General features: G+C 45.5%; 1 protein-coding gene across 1 annotated transcript in view; it reads right to left on the minus strand.

Moving 5' to 3' along the window:
• The window catches only part of LOC147124146 (A disintegrin and metalloproteinase with thrombospondin motifs 3-like), a 235769-nt gene that overhangs the window by 132509 nt on the left and 83251 nt on the right, over nt 1-20009 (minus strand). Inside the window, exons 7-11 of the mRNA XM_086002840.1 lie at nt 15419-15551; nt 10604-10717; nt 7829-7974; nt 4672-4847; nt 4439-4572 (exon numbers count right to left, since the gene is read on the minus strand). Of these exons, the coding sequence (XP_085858966.1) occupies nt 4439-4572; nt 4672-4847; nt 7829-7974; nt 10604-10717; nt 15419-15551 (703 nt within the window). The remainder of the gene's footprint in view (nt 1-4438; nt 4573-4671; nt 4848-7828; nt 7975-10603; nt 10718-15418; nt 15552-20009) is intronic.

Genomic DNA, 20009 nt, shown 5'->3' on the forward strand with positions numbered 1-20009 from the left:
TCTCTTGCTGCTCATCGTGGCTGGGGAACCAAGCCCGGCTCTCCACAGCCTCCCCTGCGAAGTTCAATCTCTGCCTGACTGCTGGCGGTTGCTCGTGGTCAACGCCCGTGTTCCTGGCCTCGACTATTTTTTTTTTATGTTGCAGGTAGATTCGAATCGACACTCGTCGCCACTGTTGGATCCGTGGTTCAGTGGATATGCTCTTATTAAATAATCACACAGATGCTGTACATCAACAATAAACAGGTCTTTACTGGAGGAGGGTAGTCTCAAGACAGGGGGTACAGAGGCATGCGCAAAGCTTATATACCGGTGTGGTCACTGCCGGTACTACAGTATACAGGAGCTGTAAAAGTAGTTCTGACTTAAAGGCACATACACTATATGTACTATCTACAAGATGCACTGCAGCAACTCGTCAAGGCCTCTGCAGCAGCATCTCCCAAACCTGCGACCTCCAAGGACAAGGGCAGCATGTGCATGGGGACACCATCACCTCCAAGTTCCCCTCCAAGTCACGTAGCAACCTGACTTGGACATATATCGCCGTTCCTTCATTGGCGCTGGTCAAAATCCTGGATCTCCCTATCAACAGCATTAAGGGAGCACCTTCACCACACGGACTGCAACGGTTTAAGAAGAAGCCCTTCACCTTCTCAATGGCAAGGAGGTATTGGCAACAAATGCCGGCCTTGCCAGCGATGAGTATATTCCGAGAATTAATTTTTAAAAAGAAACACGAGTACTGGGAACTGATGAAAGGGAAATCCCCACTTACTATATCATTCCTTTGGATTCCCAAGGCAGAATACAACACACAAGATCAAAAGAATTCTTTGCCACTAGTTAGGTAATTATATTATAATCATCTTTGCCATTTAGGTTGAACATTATGAAGAGCAGACATTTGGCTCTTGAGGTGGGCTTTTATTTCCAACAGTTTCTCTTTGGTATGAGGCTGTAAGCTGCCATTGCATTATTATTTTCAAACCTTGAGGTAATTACTGATGCAATTGACTTTTGTGTATAGGTGATCAATAGTAATGTGAGAAATTGGCTGGTTGCCTCAAATCAAAACCAATAACTATGTTTAGGTAGATTTGCGATATTGACTTACCTCCCCTGCATACAAAGACAAATCAATTCCTTTCAGAAAACTAATAATCAAATGTATTGACATGATTTTTAATTAAGTTAAAGCAAGATAAATTAGAAAGAATAATCAGCAATACAAATACTTAACATAAGCACGCCAAAATGTCTCAAAACTTTCTTTTAAGTGTCTAGAATCTTAAAGACCATTTTAGAACCTTTTAAATGAGTCTTTGGAGGTCATAACAGTGGCGGGTGGGGGGGGGGGGTGTGGGGGGGCTGGTGGGGGGGTGTGGGACCTCAACCCAAGTGATCTAGTCTGGCAGCATGGTGTTTGTTTGCCTTCAGAGTGAATGGGAAAGCATGAGGAACATCTCATGTAAACTCCTTTCTAACTAGTGCTTTGGGCAGAAATTGTGATATTAGCATATGAATCTTAACATGTCCATATGAAGTTCTTTTGCCTGTATTTTAATGGAGGCTGTAACCTGCTTATTTTAAGTTACAGTTTAACTCATTTGCTACGTTAAGATGTTCGGGACTGATCTGACTGACATCTTATCATCTTTAGCTCCTCCTCAGTTCTTTTCGGCCAGAGGTAAGGAAGGGGATGTGAGTTGCCTTGCTAGAAGTACCAGTGCCCACAAACAGCACTAGACAGAACCGTGTAGTTCACATCATAACCTTTGAAAAATGAGAAAAACCACATGAAGATCAATAACATATCTGGCTTCTTCACTCAATTATCTTCATGTATAGTACAATTCTAACAAAACAGCACCTTTGTCAGTGTAATGTTTGTCATCTTATGGTGCTGATGTTGTAAGTTGTCTATTTGCTGAAGATATGTGTTCAGTGGGTGATGCCGAGTAAAAATGTGATGATTACTCCAGGTCACAGCATGTGAATGAGCTACATAGATCAGAACCTCCCAGGTTCACTCCTCAGTCTGTGTTTGTAGGGTTTGCGCAGAGGGTTTGGTTATCTGTTTGCCTGGTTTGTTCATGATTTGGTATTGCCTGGCAAAGTCCTTATTGGTCGCTGCCAAATCAAGTTAAGGAAACTCGAGTGCTGCGTGCACTGAAGCTTTACCTGTTCAGCTCCACCCATTCAGAAAGTGAGAATTCCCCATAACCTGTTCTCCCTTTGTTGTCTTCCACTTGCTGAAAAACTTGTACAGTGTATGCAGAGGTCAAAGTTGTACAGTGTATGCAGAGGTCAAAGTTGTACAGTGTATGTAGAGGTCAAAGTTGTACAGTGTATGTAGAGGTCAAAGTTGTACATTGTATGTAGAGGTCAAAGTTGTACAGTGTATGTAGAGGTCAAAGTTGTACATTGTATGTAGAGGTCAAAGTTGTACAGTGTATGCAGAGGTCAAAGTTGTACATTGTATGTAGAGGTCAAAGTTGTACAGTGTATGTAGAGGTCAAAGTTGTACATTGTATGTAGAGGTCAAAGTTGTACAGTGTATGCAGAGGTCAAAGTTGTACAGTGTATGTAGAGGTCAAAGTTGTACAGTGTATGCAGAGGTCAAAGTTGTACAGTGTATGTAGGGGTCAAAGTTGTACAGTGTATGTAGGGCTCAATGTTGTACAGTGTATGTAGAGGTCAAAGTTGTACAGTGTATGTAGAGGTCAAAGTTGTACAGTGTATGTAGAGGTCAAAGTTGTACAGTGTATGTAGAGGTCAAAGTTGTACAGTGTATGTAGAGGTCAAAGTTGTACAGTGTATGTAGAGGTCAAAGTTGTACAGTGTATGTAGAGGTCAAAGTTGTACAGTGTATGTAGAGGTCAAAGTTGTACAGTGTATGTAGGGCTCAATGTTGTGCAGTGTTTTTTTTAATTCATTCTCGGGGTGTGAGTGTCATTGGCCAGCATTTGTTGCCCATCCCTTGTTGTCCTGAGAAGATGGTGGGCCTTCTTCTGCTTGATATCACTGAGTGGCTTGCCAGACAACTTCAGAGAGCTGTTAAGAGTCAACCACGTTGGTGTGGGACTGGAGTCATATATAGGCCAGACCGAGTAAGGGCAGTAGGTTTCCTTCTTTAAAGTGAACCAGTTGGGATTTTACAACAATCCGACAGCTTCATGGTCACTTTCACTTTCACTATTACCAGCCTTTTATTTCGAGATTTAAAAAAGAACTGAATTAAATTTCTCAAACTGCCAATGGTGGGATTTGAACTCACGTTCTCCGGATTATTAGTCCAGGCCTTCGGATTACTTGTCCAATAACATAACCACTACAGTACCATACTCCTTGTATGTAGGGTTCAAAGATCTAATAGGGCATTCAATGTCCTAACAACCTGCGTAAAACAAATTCTCTTAACCTCTCACTTTGTTTTTATTTGGTGATGATCTTAAATATATGCCCTGTGGTTACCAAGTCACTGACCAGTGGAAACAACTTTTCCTTACTTATCTTAACAAAAAACCTTTAAAACTTTGAACACCTCTATCAGATCTTCTAATAGCCATCTCTGTTCCTTTGAAAACCGCTCCCATCTCTCTCCTTTGTCTCTCTTCGTAACTAAAGCTTCTCATCTTTGGATCCTCTTAGCAAGTTGTAAGGTCTGCCATATGCTCATTCCTGCAACTTCACAAATCTTGGACCATTTTGTGTATATAAAGGTGCCCTAACAAGCGTCACTATTGGTGTTGGCAGGGACTGTTAGAACCAACCAGACTCAGAGAGTTTACAATCTTTTAACTCTTTCAGCTCTTGTGTCTGTAATTGCTTGATGACAGTGGGGAAAAAGAATTAATGCATGAAGCTCAAGACGGAGTTATACACTGCAGTAAGGTCACAGCATATGTATGAATCTTAATGGAAGGAGCTCTGATTTTTCCCTTCTACCTTGAAACATTGGACTGATCCTACTATGTTTAAGAATAACTGAATAAAGGCAATTTATCCTTGCATTTATAGGGCAATTCTGTGAACCCACACTCTCATCGCGGAAGCTGCACTCCCAGTAGGCTTGGATCAGAGACAGGACTACAAGCAATGTTCCCTTTAAGCTGCGCGGCTGCTCTGGACCTCCTGCGCAGCCTGCTTATCGGCTTTTCAATGGCACGAACCGTGCGTGCGTGGTATTTTGAATGGGCTGTGCAGCTCCTTAAAGGGGCCGCACACCCAAAAAAATTTTTAAGAGAATATTGACTACAACATTGTTGCACTGACCCTGTGACTTGCACCCTTCGCGAGCTTGGACTCCTCGCTGGAAATGTCAGATCACAGAATCACCTTTTCCGTAGTAGCTCAATGCATGTGATATTAGCACTGATTAGACGGTGAAGGTTTTCCACGTAATCACTTGGAACAAGTTGTTAATTTTACTCACCACACATTCACCTCTTACGCAGATGCTATACGGATCTTTATAGGAACAGCGAGTACCATCGTGGACCAACTGTTTCATGTAGACAACTCCTCCCATTTCCTTGGATTGGCAGTACAGATGGCATCTTTTTATTGCTAATAAAAATCAATAAGATTATGTTGCTTAAACGCTTCAAGTCTATGTGAAACCTGAAATTTGTCTTGGCGAATATAAAGATTGTGTACTTAACTTACAGTCAGGATGTTCGTATGGAAGCCAGTGGTGTTTGGCGTTTTGATATTCATAGTATGAATTGCGCTGCTGACACTGTTGTGCTCGGAAATCCTCAAAATGGCGTGGACAATCTTCTTTGTTGCACAGTTGGTATTCATAGTTTACACCAGGGCAATCCTGACCACCATTGGCAGGCCTGAGTCACAACCATGCAATAACATTACTTTAAACAGTCAAACAAGCAACATCTTACACAAAGAAGGACAGTCAGATCATACGACACTGCTCATCGTATCAGTGTATCCACATGTAATTAGCTTTCGGGGTCTTTCTGAAAATTTAGGTCATCATTCACAAGTCTGTGTGTCATTGGCACATTTTTCCACTAGTATTTGGTTGGGAGCATTCGTTACTCACTTTATAGGACAGTCTGTCCAACACAATTCAGTCAAGGTCACCTACTGACGTAAGAAAACTACCAGACACTTGGTCTAAACGTTAAACAAAACTTTAATCAACTGTTTTACAACATGGAGGTCTAGTTGTGTCCTTCACTAGTTCCTGTTAAGAATGTCCTGCGCAAGCTGGGCCCGTGCCCGAGTATTTATACTCTCCCTGGACAGCGCCACCCGTAGGCCGCTCAGTATTATTTCATAAGTCTTTCTTTCATGAATGACTGATTCAAGTCACCTACTAGATTCCATCGCGAATGGTAGCATAGCAGTGATGTTGCTGGACTAGTAATCCAGAGGCCTCAACTAATGATCCAGAGACAGGAATTTAAATCCTACCATGCAGCTGGGGTATTTAAATTCACTTAAATAAATAAATCTGGAATGAAAAGCTAATATCAGTAATGGTGACCATGAAACTATCGGATTGTCAGAAAAACCCACCTGGTTCACTAATGTCCTTTAGGGAAATAAATCTGCCGTCCTTGTCTGGTCTGGTCTGTATGTGACTCCAGACCCACAGCAATGTGGTTGACTCTTAACTGCTGTCTGAAATGGCCCAGCAAGCCTCTCAAGGGCGATTGGGGATGAGCAATGAATGCTGGCCTTGCCAGTGACACCCACATCCCATGAGTGAATTAAAAGAAAAATACCATTTGTAACAGAATTTGTATCTGAAGCAGTCTTTTGTCTACCTTCACACAGTTTGCAGCCCCCTCAATAAAGCACGAACACAATTAAAATTCAACCCTATAACATCTTGCAGCTGCTTGTTGCTTCACAACTCTCCCTGTTGAAGCCTCTCCGATACAGCTTCCACCTGACCCACAGCACTGAGATTGCATAGCCCCGTCCTCCGCGATTTCAAAAAACATTCTAAAAACCCTCTTATTGGACTGTGTTGGCTCCACCCCCTAATGCTGTCCCTGTTTGAACATGCGTTACCGCATAGTGACCATGTGCCTTCTCCCTAGCCAGCGATGCTAACACCAATTGCACTGCCTTATCATAGCCCCAGCTGAAATTGGCTAACTCAGCAGATACTGGGCATTGAACCAAGGTGCTTGTGTTGCAATTCCTTTAAAAGTCAGGCCACTGGGGAGCTGTGATGTGTTTTTTTAATGAATTGAACTAATTGATTAAGAAACCACAGCATAAATTCTTCAATCCCACACTGCCAGCAAACAGCCATAGAATCATACAGCACAGAAGGAAGCTATTCGGCCCATCGTGCCTCTGCCTGCTCTTTGAAAGAGCTATCCAATTAGTCTAGACTCCGCCCCCCCACTCTTTCCCCATTACCCTGCAACCTTTTCCTTTTCAAGTATATATTCATTTACACTTTGAAAATGACTATTGAGCTATACTTGAAGTGAGCATGGATCCACGACAATGCATTATTACATTGCACATTATTACACTGAATCATTGGGCCAGAATTTCAGTGTGCCGTGAGGTGGGCTTTTAGGCATGCGGGGGGCAAAAATCCCGAATTCGGGGGTCCTGACACCATCCCACCCAAAACCCGCCTCCACTTAAGTTTCAGAGGAGGCGGGTACCCGCCCCGCACTGGGACCCGCCGACCCGAGGCGGGAAGGGATTAGTGCCAATTAACTGCCTGTTAACAGGTAGTTAACAGGCAGTTTTTAGCCTAATCCTTATTTTGAAGGGTGTCGTGTGGGATTCCCGACGGCTCCAAACCACGTCAGGTTAGAGCAGGCGGGCCGTCGGGTTGAAGGACTTGGAGGGGTCGAGATGTCGGTGTTCAGGTGAGTGATGGGTGCATGAGTGCAAAGGTAAGTGTGCTTGGTGTGTCTAAAGTGTGTAAAGAAGTTTAAATTACCTGTACTTACCTTAACAGCCTTTCTTCCTCTAGGTGTCGGGAGTCCATCATTCAGCCGGCACTGAAAGCTGAATGGCTGCGATCTGTCAAAAGTGACAGCCTTCAGCTTTCAGTGCTGGTGACAGGTCTAACTGAGTCTGCGTAGAAGGACTCAGGTTAGAAGTCAGACTATCAGTGTTTGACAGCTTCAAACAGCTGTGAAACACTGATATTTCATCTGTCAAAAACTCTTGACAGATGAAATTTCAGTCTGTGACGTCACCTGTTGCTGGGTGGCCCTTAATTGGCCTGCTGAGCCCGCTGGGCGGGCTCAACAAGGTCAATCAAGGGAAAATCATGTCGATTGGCCGGACGTCGATGGAGGCGGGACTAAAACCCGAAAGTTGTAGTCCCGCCTCCTTCCCGACTGCCGAATGAAAATCTAGCCCATTGTCTCGAACCTGTACTCCCTTGGAGTGCGGAATCAGGGAATTCAGACACAGAATTCCTCCCCAAGTTTCTTTGAAGATTTTCTTTTTATTGAAATCTTCTGACTCAGTCTCTTCGATCAAAGATAAAAGGTTTAATTAAGATGTCTGGGGGGTGAAACTAGTCAACGCCACAATTGCAAATCCAGCTGAAAGCAAATCGGCAGCCCATTAGATTTTCTTTTCCACTGAAGTCAATGGAAAATCGAGTGTGGTAAACCGGGCGGCCGATTCGCATTCAGTCTAGTTTTGTGCTACTGGTGTTAACCAATTTCACCCGCCTATCACAATGTGACAGCATTTCTCAGCAGTTACTTTATTGTGTAATGGGAAAAGCATGTACTAGAATAACATCGCTTGATTCATCATTAGAAATGATTTAACAAAAACATCCATCACTATAGAAGCCACTTACGCTGGGTTATTGCACTGCCGAGTTTGAAATCGGACACCAGATCCACAGGTGCGAGAACAGGACCCAAGTTTGCTCCACGATCCCCAGTTACCATCCTGCCTTAATTGCTCTGAAGTCTTCCACAAACAGTGACCTTGGTAGCACCACTGAGAATTCAAATTCAATATTTTTAGTATTGGAATTTGCTTGTCCTATTGAAAGTCTAATCATGAATATTGGCAGGTAATTATTACAATACATATTATTACACTGACAGTACATTATTGCATTATGCATTATTATATGCTTGATGCATTGTTATATTGGCAGTGTATTAATAAACTGTTGGTGTATTGTTAAATTGTGCATTATTACACTGTTAGTGCACTATTACATTGATGGCACATTACCACACTACTACTAACAGTGCATTACCACATTGTGCATTATTACACTCAGTGCACTCTTGCATACTCAGTGCATTATTACACTGACAATGGCGGGGGGGGGGTTTCGGGCAGGGGTGGGTCAAGCCTCAAACACACCCGACATCATCAGTTTGACACTGGGTCTATTTTAACTCCCAGGCCTCATTTGCATCCTGCCAGCCAGTTGCCCATCTGAGACCGGCAAAAAGAGACAGCTAGTCGATTTTGGGCTAGTCAAAATTGTGGGGGTTGGAAGCTGCCCCCTGTTTGCGGGGCAGGAAGAGTAAACTTTTACCTCCACCTTTTCCACTGTCCAGGGCCCCAAACACTCCTTCCAGGTGAAACAGCGTTTTACTTCTTGCAATTTAATATACTGTATTCACTGCTCATGATGCGGTCTCCTCTACATTGGGGAGACCAAATGCAGATTGGGTGACCGCTTTGCGGAACACCTCCATTTAGTCTGCAAGCATGACTCCGAGCTTCCAGTCGTTTGTCACTTTAAGGGGGAGAAATACGCTATCGCCCCATTTGGGGCGCAAAGTTTAATAAAGGCTAATTATCGCCTCCAACTGCAAACTTAGCTTCTATCGCCCCTGGAGGTGATTGGAGCGCTAAATCAGGCCCTACACACCTCTCTTAAGGCACGAACGCCGAGGAGCGAGGTGTTAACTCAGAGCGCTGGCGAAGCTCAGGTGATGTCAGTTAGCAATGGAACATAGACACACTGGTGCCGGCCAGTTCTTAAAGGGGAGGGTCGATCTTGCTCTCCAGCCACACCCTGCTCATTGCAGCCTTGAATCTTGGCCTGGACAGACCACAACTTCAAATCTGCTACAAAGAACAATGGAGAGGCCCAGGGAACGAGCTCAGCACTTCAGCGACTGGGCCTTGGTGGCTCTGGTTGGGGCAGTGGAGCGCCAAAGATCAATACTCTACCCACAGAGTGGCAGGAGGCCATTGCCACACGACTATAGAAGAGTGTGGAGGGAGGTGGCTCAGCACGTCTCCTCCAGGAGCATGGTGCCCAGGGCCCACACACAATGTTGGAAGAAGTTCAACGACCTCACTCGGGTCGTCAGGGTGAGTGGCTGCTTTTCAATACCTCTCCATCCCTCCATCTCAACCTCACTCTGTGGCCAGAGGGTGTAAAAACCCCAAATGCCCAACACTCATCCAAGACCTATGGCCATCTCATAAAACACACACACACACATTCCACACCTTGCATACATTAAGGGCAATTCAACTATGGAAGGCACATCAGGGAAGCACATGGTTGCATATATTAAGGGCTATTCAACTATGGGAGGCACATCAGGCAAGCACATGGCTGCACATTTACTCAGACGCCGTCCTTTTTCTTGCAGGCCAAGCTATCTCATAATAGGTGGCAGCAGCAACGGACGGGTGGAGGGCGGCCTCAGCTGCAGACCCTCAGCAATTTGGAGGCGCGCATCCACAGGATCGTTGCCAGCCAGGTGATCGGTCCCGTCGCCCCTGGAGAGGTCGACCCCCTTGGGGTCAGCAACGGTAAGTTCATCAGCTTTCTCTCCTCTCTCATTCCACTTGTCCCTCACAACACCAGCCTTTTACACTTTCAATCCAACTTACTAAATCTCTCCAGTCCTTGCTCCCTCACTGTCCCCCTGTCCTGTCGCTAAAGCCACTCTTGTACCTCCCTGCTTTCAGATAGTGAACCACCAGCTGACCAGCCTGGCCCTCAACCAACCAGTGGGGGTGTTCTTTCCTCCCCTCCCCCCTTTCCCGGCCCCTGCATTTGCTTAAAAATCTGTTACATCTCTTAACTTTTTCCAGTTCTGACGAAGGTTCATCGACCTGAAACGTTAACTCTGTTTCTCTCTCCACAGATGTTGCCTGACCTGCTGAGTATTTCCAGCATTTTCTGTTTTTATTTCAAACATCCTAATATCACCTTCAAGTCACATTACAGACCTCACAATACCTGAAATTTCCACCCCTCACCTTCCTCTCTCACTAATCTGTGGGAAGTCCGGCGAGAACGAACAGAAAAACCACTGGAACTGCGCACGAGCAACTACTTTATGGCCTTGGCAGCAGTCGCGTCCTTTCATAATATAGAGTAGGATTGCTTAAACCCTTCTAGAGGACCTTCAGCAGATTTTGAGCGAGGACACCCGATTTGGTGGGGCTGAGTTTCATCTCAGAAGTCCACCAGATTGCACTGATCACTGGTCCAGTTGGAGATATACTGCAGTTTCCTGACTACCTTGACTCTGTTGTCCATTTAATCCAGGACCAGGCCTGCAATATGTCAGTGGAACTCTTATAATATATATCATTAATTTTGTCCAAAACAAGTAACAGTGTCCCATGGACAACTCACCTTTCCAGGACCACACTCTGTTCCGTCCAAGGGAGGCCCTTTCTTTGTCTTGCAGAAGAATGGGTTGTCAGGATGGCTGCACCATAACTGCTTACATGGATCGAAGGTGCGAAACTGTAACCACAGGCAAATGAAATTGGCTTTTTCTTACTAGAAGGTTTTCAACAATTAGCTGATTGCTGCTTTTTAGAGTTTTAACGTTCTAAACCAAAATATATTTGGTTTCCACATTTTGAAAAAGAATGGTAAATACATGGGGTCGTTTTATAAGTCCCCAGTCCCAGTGCGGAGATTCACGGGGCAGGAGTGTAGGTTGCAGATAGGACTCAAACAACACGGTGAATTAAGAGCTCCCATCTAGTGAGGCTCTACGCGGGAGTAGAGTGGAGATAGGGGTCTAATACTGTTGGGCTGATTTTGTGATACCTGCTCCTACCTAGCTAGGCTCCACACTGGGAATGTAGTGGAGGTATGGGTATAACACTGTAGGACTTGTGCTCCTTCTAGCAAGGCTCCACGCTGGGAGCTCAGCTTTGCAAAAATTTCCTCTTATATCTTTGCCTCTTGTTTCTCTTGCCAAATAAAAATATGCACCTAACAACAAGGATATGTTTTTACTACAAAATGCAAAACACAATTTCTGGGTCTTTGCTGCAAGTGATGCTTAGTGCTCTGAAGCAGCAGTGACATTATATACACTCAACGCTAAAATATGACATCCATGTACAACATATAATAGTTAATTCACGCTTCCAATGTGGAACCAAGCATGAAGGGACCGTGGATCAGAGCATAAGCGCCACAGTGTTGTATCTAATCCTGAACCATGCTCCCTCCGAGCGCCACCCCCTGCTGCGAGTCCAGGATCCGTGAATTGTCACAAAAATAAAGCACACAGCTAACACAGATAATCTGTACCATATCATGGCATGGATTGAAAATTGGTTAACGGACAGGAAACAGAGAGTCGGAATAAATGGGTCTTTTTCGGGGTGGCAGGCGGTGACTACTGGGGTACTGCAGGGATCAGTGCTTGGGCCCCAGCTATTCACAATATAGATCAATGATTTGGGTGAGGGAACCAAATGTAATATTTCCAAGTTTGCCGACGACACAAAACTAAGTGGGATTGTGAGTTGTGAGGAGGATGCAAAGAGATTTCAAGGCGATTTAGACAAGTTGAGTGAGTGGGCAAATACATTGCAGATGCAGTATAACATGGATAAATGTGAAGTTATCCACTTTGGTAGGAAAAACAGAAAGGTAGAGTATTATTTAAATGGTGATAGATTGGGAAATGTTGATGTACAGAGGGACCTGGGTGTCCTTGTACACCAGTCACTGAAAGCAAACATGCAGATGCAGCAAGCAGTTAGGAAGGCAAATGGTATGTTGGCCTTCATTGTAAGAGGATTTGAGTACAGGAGTAAGGATGTCTTACTACAGTTATACAGGGCCTTGGTGAGACCACACCTGGAGTACTGTGTGCAGTTTTGGTCTCCTTACCTAAGAAAGGATATACTTGCCATAGAGGGAGTGCGGCGAAGGTTCACCAGACTGATTCCTGGGATGGCAGGACTGTGGTATGAGGAGAGATTGGATCGACTAGGCCTGTATTCACTAAAGTTTAGAAGAATGAGAGGGGATCTCATTGAAATGTATAAAATTCTGACAGGGCTAGACAGACTGGATGCAGGGAGGATGTTTCCCCTGGCTGGGGGGTCTAGAATGATGGGTCACAGTCTCAGGATATGGGGTAGGACATTTAGGACTGAGATGAGGAGAAATTTCTGCACTCAGAGGGTGGTGAACCTGTGGAATTCTCTACCACAGAAGGCTGTGGAGGCCAAGTCACTGAATATATTTAAGAAGGAGATAGATAGATTTCTAGACACTAAAGGCATCAAGGGGTATGGGGAGAGAGCGGGTATATGGTATTGAGATAGAGGATCAGCCATGATCATATTGAATGGCGGAGCAGGCTCAAAGGGCCGAATGGCCTACTCCTGCTCCTATTTTTCTATGTTTCTATATCTCTTGATATACCAGTGTGCCAGGCTGCCATGCTCATACAGAAACTACCTAAAGCACCCTCATTACTAGATGCCATTTGCAGGACATACTGCATATAAGCAATATTTGGTTCACTTTACAAATCAGTGTGCCAGTATTTCGGGCCCTGATGAATTTATGTTGAGATTATACAGGTGATCTGGCACAGACCAATGCTCGCATAAGAAATCAAAGGCCCACAGTGCCTGATTCTCTGCTCAACAACTTAAATAGATCAATCCCTATATTGCATTCTGCACTTGAAATAGTGATTTTAAACTTGATAAAGTTTTACACATGGCAAAAAGAAATTTGGGGAAAAAAGAAACATTTATTAAATGGAGATAATTTATGTACAAAGTCCCAAGTTAGGAATGAGCAGACCCCTCCATCGTGGTAGACAGGGCCTTCAACTGTGTCCGTCCCATTTCCTGTGCTTCCATCCTAATCCCATTCTCCTCCCTCACAGAACCATGATAGAGTCTCACTTGCCAACACCTTCTACCCCTCCAGCATCCACATTCGACGAATCATCCTCTGCCATTTTCGGCACCTCCAATGCGATCTCACCACCAAAAACAAATTACCCTCCTCTTTCAGAATTCCGAAGGGACCGTTCTATCCATGACACCCTGGTCCACTTTTCCATCACCCCTAACAGCTGTTCTCCTTCCCCCCGGCACCTTCCCATGTAAGTGCAGGGGACGGAACACTTGTCCTTTCATCTCCTCGCACACCACCATCAAGGGTTTCAAACACTCCTTCCGGGTGAGACAGCGATTTACACCAACCTGTTGTACTGTATTCACTGCTCATGATGCAGTTTTCTCTACACTGGGGAAACCGAATGCAGATTAGGGGATCATTTTGCTGAATACCTCCATTTCGTCTGCAAGTGCAACCCTGAACTTCCAGCTGCTTGCCATTTTAATTCTCCATCACACTCGCACTCTGATCTCTCTGTCCTTGTTTTCCTACACTGTTCCAACGAAGCTCACCACAAGCTCAAGGAACAGCACCTTATCTTTTTACTAGCTGATTTACAAACATCTGACGTGAATAACTTCAGACCTTAACCACAGTTCCCATTCACTCTCAGACAGTAGGTGCTGTTAATGCAGGATGGGTGCACCAGCGCTTCCAGGAATGGGGGAGGTTGTGGGCTGGGGATCCCCCATTGGTACACAGCCGGTGGGGCGGTCTGCACCTCTGGTGTCCATCTGCCTTTTTCTTTGATCACGCTCTTGGGCCACTGGAGCCTTCTCCACTCTGCCAGATTTCCCATGCTTTCCTTCCCCTCTACTATTCTGCTGTAACCATTCACACATTCTCTGGGTCTCGGATACAACTTTTATTTCTCTAACTTCTCTCATTAATGCCTCCTTTTGCCTTGCATCGTTATCACTTCTGTCATTTATTCATCTCCTGTCCTCCACCTAATCACAGACCTCTCTTTTTTTCCTCCCTGTTCCCTTTTCCCTGTAAATTCCTTGTAAGTTGTTCATCTGTAACATTTACCGGTTCTGATGAAGGGTCATTGACCTGAAGCGTTAACCCTACCTTCCTCTCTCCACAGATGCTGCCTGAGCTGCTGAGTGTCTCCAGTATTCTCTGTCCTTTTAGAAATGAACATACTTCTGTTCTGAACTCAAATTTAAAGAGACCTTTTGTTTCACGAGGCCCCATCTGCTCTCTCAGGTGGACATAAAAGATCCCATGGCACTATTTTGAAGAAGAGCAGGGGAGTTATCCCCGCTGTCCTGGCCAATATTTATCCCTCAATCATCATCACTAAAACAGATTATCTGGTCATTATCACATTGCTGTTTGTAGGAGCTTGCTGTGCGCAAATTGGCTGCCGTGTTTCCTACATTACAAAAGTAATTAATTTGGGACGGCCAGAGGTCATGAAAGGCGCTATATAAATGCAATTCTTTCATTTTTTACGTTATACAGTAAAGGGTAACCTCAGTGAGGCCTTACGCACAGCACAATGTCTCACTACATGCGAGCAGGGGTCAGACACAGGGTTGTCCTCCCATTCACCAAGCCCCCGGGAGAGCTCCCTCTCTGAATTTACCCTTTACCATACAATGTCTATTTCGTGAAACAAAACAAATCAGAGTTGTTCAGTTAGTTGCACTGGGTGTGCAGTCTTGCACAATTTGCCCTTAAATGTTGGCTCGAAGCACCAGATTCAACATGTAAGGGAAACATTCAAGTGTTTTGCCAGGCTTTGAGTGCTCGGCCTCTTTATTTCTGTTGCTTTGCCAGTACTTATCCCCTCGTCTCCTGTCAGCACGGACTCTTGCCAGAACAGGACTTCACAGACACCGACAACCCTGCAGCGCCTCAACGAAATAGCCATTCTTCATCTGGGAGCTGAGGCAGTGAGTGGTGGCAAGGGCAGGGTCATGGGAGGCACCAGAATCGAGTCTGATCCTGTCCTCGCCCAACATTCAGACCAGGGCACTGCCAGTCAATCAGGGATGGCCATCCACAGCTGACGTTTTTCCCCGGGGGTACTGGGGCCAATTGTGGTGCCCAAACTGCTAACCTAGTTACGGTCAGATGACTCGACACAAGACAGTGAATCAGACTTGAAGCTTAATCTCGCATCACGTCGGCCACGCGAGAGCTTCATTCGTTTTGTAAAGGGATGTGTCGACCTATGATATTTATTGCTAACCACCCATCTGACATATCAGATTTATCTTTAACCCCTCATTTACAGTCATTACGTGTTTTTTTGGCAAAACGTACAGCTGTGCACATCTTGTAGCCCACACCAAAATCAAAGCGGCATTGTTCGTCCATTGAATAGTTTATCCCTGGCAGTTCTGGAAGTTTGGGCCAATCGTGTTCAAATGGGTCATCCAGGAGGCAGTCGTAGGAGCTGTAGGAAGAAAAGAAAATGAGACTGAATCTACGATCTGTTCACTAAAATCGCCATCCCAAGTGTTCAAACTTCCTTGCTTATTCCGATAAAACTCCTGAGGATGTTATAACAATTGAATGATTCCACAATCTGCCATTTCCAGCTGCGATCACACCTCACCTGCGGTTTCCCAAGTCAGACTCCCCCGTGAGTGCTGCACCCTGCTGGAAGTGCCGGATCGTGGAATCCTTTCCTTGTAGTATACCTTGGGTCTGAGCAGGCCTGAACTTCCCAGCTGCATGGACTCAGCTGATAATTCTTGACAATCTCTTGGTTTCTTTCACTGAGGAGAGCACTGCATACATGGGGGCTATCTCAAAGCGTCAAGCAGCGGTGGAAACTGCCTGTCTCAAGAACAAGCGCCTTTCACCACTGCTCGAAACTATAGGTTTACTGCTGCTGTGTTTGTATCGTTGGATGTCTCAGGTGCACAGCTGATGACAGGGACAAAAATAAAATTGCACGTATGATCTGTTTAATATTGAAAGCTCTGGTTATGCGTCAGTGCCATACAGAGATTAGGAACATAGGAATTGCTAGATGAAAAAAGACCAAGGTCTTCTACCGCCTTCTAGTAGCCATCCTAGTAGTCGCATGTTACAATGATAATGGAGTTGTTGACTATTCATAGCAATCAATCTCTATCAATTAGTCTACCACTGACCCAGACATGAGGCAAGAAAAACTCCAGTGGTGAAGAGCTTTGGGAACCATAGGTCCAAAGTCACCATTTTCCTCCCAAACATGCTACACTTACCACACATTGGCCTAGAAATTCAGTAAGGCGCTGCCAGCTTTGCGGCCAGTTACTGCCCAAAGAGGGCTTCTGCGCCAATAGAGGAGGTTGCGCTGATATTGAGCTCGGCGGTAATGGCGGCGGTAGCCGATAGCGCTGCGCCGGCACCGATGACATCATCGGTGTGCGCAGTGCCCCGTTTCCGCCCCAATGCCGGCCCGACGCCCATATTCAGTTGCCACCGCCTCCTCCGTGGCGGCCGCTACTAACATCCGGAGACCAGGGCCTTACTGCAGCCTTAGTGGGGCGCATAAAGGTGGAGGTGCGGCCGGCCGCTTTTTCGGCGGCCGCATGCCCGCACCTCCTTCCCCGGCCTCCTTCACCACCCCCCCCGTGGCATTGCCGGCTGCTTTCCACGAGCCCGGCACTTCTCCGTGGTGCCGGGCTCATTTGCCGGCACAATCCAGCGGCGATCTCCCCGTTGCAGGCACCTCCACCTTAAGAGAAGGAGGAGGCCTGCAGTACCGCAGCCTGCCGCACCGCATCGGGTGTCACAGCGGCACCTAGAGCGCTGAAATTCAGTTTCAGCGCCCCAAGCGGGGGCGGGCACACCCTGGAATAGCGCCCGGTTCCGACTTGGGGCGCAAAAACTGAATATCTGACGGTCGCAACTGGCTCCGCGCCCAGCGCTAACTTTTGGTTGCTAGCCAGCTGGCGGGGCCATAGTGAATTTCTAGGCCATTATGTCTCAAATGACTCATATGCTGCATCCCAAAATGTTATTTTCTGAAAGAAATCTATCTAATTTGCATTTGAATGAATCAATATTAACTGCTTCCACCATCTCCCTATAAAACCTGGTCCATAGATTGACCAGTCACTGAAATATTATTACCGCCACTAAGTTTGAACTTGGACTTTCCAAACTTGCCAGGCAAGCAAAGCCAGCAAATAAATTAATTTGAGGGATTAAATAACTATGTGCTAGTTCATATATCGCATCCTGTAAATACTGTCTGATAGCTGCCACTCTGTAGCTCAATCTCATAACCAATACATGCCATATACATAATGACATTGCACAAAGTAATAAAAAATTAACATTTTACACTGTCCAGGCCGGACTCACCAGTTAAATGCAGAGCTATGGGGAAAGAGCAGGGGAATGGGACTATCAAAGAGTCGCACAGGCACGATGGGTGAAATGGCCTCCTTCTGTGCTGTATGATTCTAAATCTGTTCATTAAATCTATAATGAGACAGGTGAAACAATTAAAGGGGTATTTACGTGATCTCATGATCCCTCTTTTTCAAGCACAGGTACTTGGGAACAGGAGTAGGCCATTTAGCCACTCAAACGGGTTCTGCCACTCAATTACATCATGGCTGATCTGTATCTTAACTCCATCTACCTGCCTTGGTTCCATGTCCCTTAATACCCTTGCCTAACAAAAATCTTATCAATCTCAGTTTTGAAATTTCCAATTGACCTAGCCTCAACAGCTTTTTGGCGGAGTGAGTTCTAGATTTCCACTACCCTTTGTATGAAGGGGTGCTCCTGACTTCACCCCTGAATGGCCTAGCCCTAATTTTAAGATTATGCCCCCTTGTTCTGGACACCCCCACCAGAGGAAATAGTTTGGGCTCGAATTTCCAAGCCCTGTGGAGGCGGGTTTGGAGGCGGGAGTGGTGGAAAAATTGCAGAATCGGGGGGCAGGAACCCATCCCGCTCCCAACCCGCCTCCGTGCCAATGTCCCAGGAGGCGGGTATCCGACCTGTGCTGGGAGCTGCCTCCCCGAGGCGGGAAGGGGATTAGTGCCAATTAACTGCTTGTTAACAGGTAGCTAACATGCAGTTTTTTGCCTAATCCCTATTTTTAGCCCTGAAGTGTGGGCTTCCCGACGGCTCCGAACCACGGCAAGTTAGCGAGGCGGACCGTCAGTCTGAAGGGGTTGGAGGGGTCGAGATGTCCGTTGTGCAGGTGAGTGATGGATGCATGTGTGCAGAGGTAAGTGTGTGAGGTAAGTGTAAAGTGTTTTAATAAGTTTTACTTACCTTTACTTTCTCCTGCAGGCTTTCTTCCTTCAGTTCTCGGGAGTCCCTCAGTTCAGCGGCACAGAAAGCAGAATGGCCGCTGAACTGTCAAATGCTGCAGCCTCTGCTTTCTGGTCTGGAGAGATCTCTAACTGAGTCTGAGTAGAAGGACTCAAGTTAGAAGACAGATTGTCAGTGCTTGACAGCATCACAGAGCTGTCAAATGCTGATTTTTCATCTGTCAAACGCTCTTGACAGATGAACTGTCAATCACTGACGTCACCAGTAACCAGGTGTCCCTTAATTGGCCTGCTGAGCCCGCTGGGCGGGCTTAACAAGGTCAATCAAGGGAAAATTGCGTGGGTTGGCCACAAGTCGATGGAGGCGGGACTACAACCCAAAAAGTGGGAGTCCCACCTCCATCACGTCCCCATTGACAAAATCCAGCCCTATATCTCTATCTACCCAATCAATTTCTTTAATTATCTTAAACACCTCAATTAGATCACTGCTTAATTGTCTATATTCAAGGGAATTACAAGCCTAGTCTATGCAACTTGTCCTCATAATTTAACACTTTTTCCCCTGGTACCATTCTGGTGACTCTGCGCTGCACCCCCTCCAAGGCCAATATATCCTTCCTGAGGTGCGGTGCCTAGTACTTCAGGTGTGGTTTACCCGGAGCTTTATATATCTGTAGCATAACTTCCACCCCTTTGTAATCCAGGCCCTTCGATATAAAGACTAACATTCCATTAGCCTTTTTGATTATTTTTTGTACCTGTCCCCTAGCTTTGAGTGATTTCTGTACTTGGACCCTAAATCTCTCTGCTCCTCCACAGTTCCTGGCTTCTCACCATTTAGAAAATTCTCTGGTCTATCTTTCTTAGGTCAAAAGTGGACAACCTCACACTTCCTCACAGTGAACTCCATCTGCCACAGTTTTACCCACTCGCTTAATCGATCAATGTCCCTTTGCAACGTTCTGATCCCATCTACATTATTTATTGTGCCACCTAACTTAGTGTTGCCAGCCAACTTCAATATACAGCTCTCTATTCCTTCGTCTAAGTCATTGATAAATATGGTGAAAAGGCGAAGCCCCAGTACAAATCCAATGGAGGACAATGCTAATCGCATCCTGCCAATTGGAGCACACACCCATTATCCCGACTCTGTCTCCTACATCCTAACCAATTCTCTATCCATGTCAATAGGTTGTCTCCAATTCCTTGAGCTTTCATTTTTGCCAAAAGTCTCTTATGTGGAACCTTATCAAATGCCTTCTGCAAGTCCATATAAATAACATCCATAGGCTCCCTTATCTACCATGTTAGTGACCTCCTCAAAAAATTCCACTAGGTTAGTTGTCTTACCCTTTATAATTCCTTGCTGGCTCTCTCTGAGTTCTTATTTTTCTAACTGCTCAGTCACTGCGTCACTATTGACAGATTCTAGTAACTTCCCCACAACAGACGTTAGACTAATAGGTTTATGTTAGGGTCCAGAATCCTAGCAATTACCTAATTCCCTTTTAAAATAACGCTTTGTTGTAGGTAATTCCACATTCTAACAACCTTCTTCATAAAGACATTGGGGTTGAGCATCCACAACCCTTCCAGAGGACTCCTGCCATAACATCCGT

The sequence above is a fragment of the Somniosus microcephalus genome, chromosome 1 (genome assembly GCF_052327205.1).
Source record: "Somniosus microcephalus isolate GS21.2 chromosome 1, FLI_Smic_1.0, whole genome shotgun sequence".
Classification (NCBI taxonomy): Eukaryota; Metazoa; Chordata; class Chondrichthyes; order Squaliformes; family Somniosidae; genus Somniosus; species Somniosus microcephalus.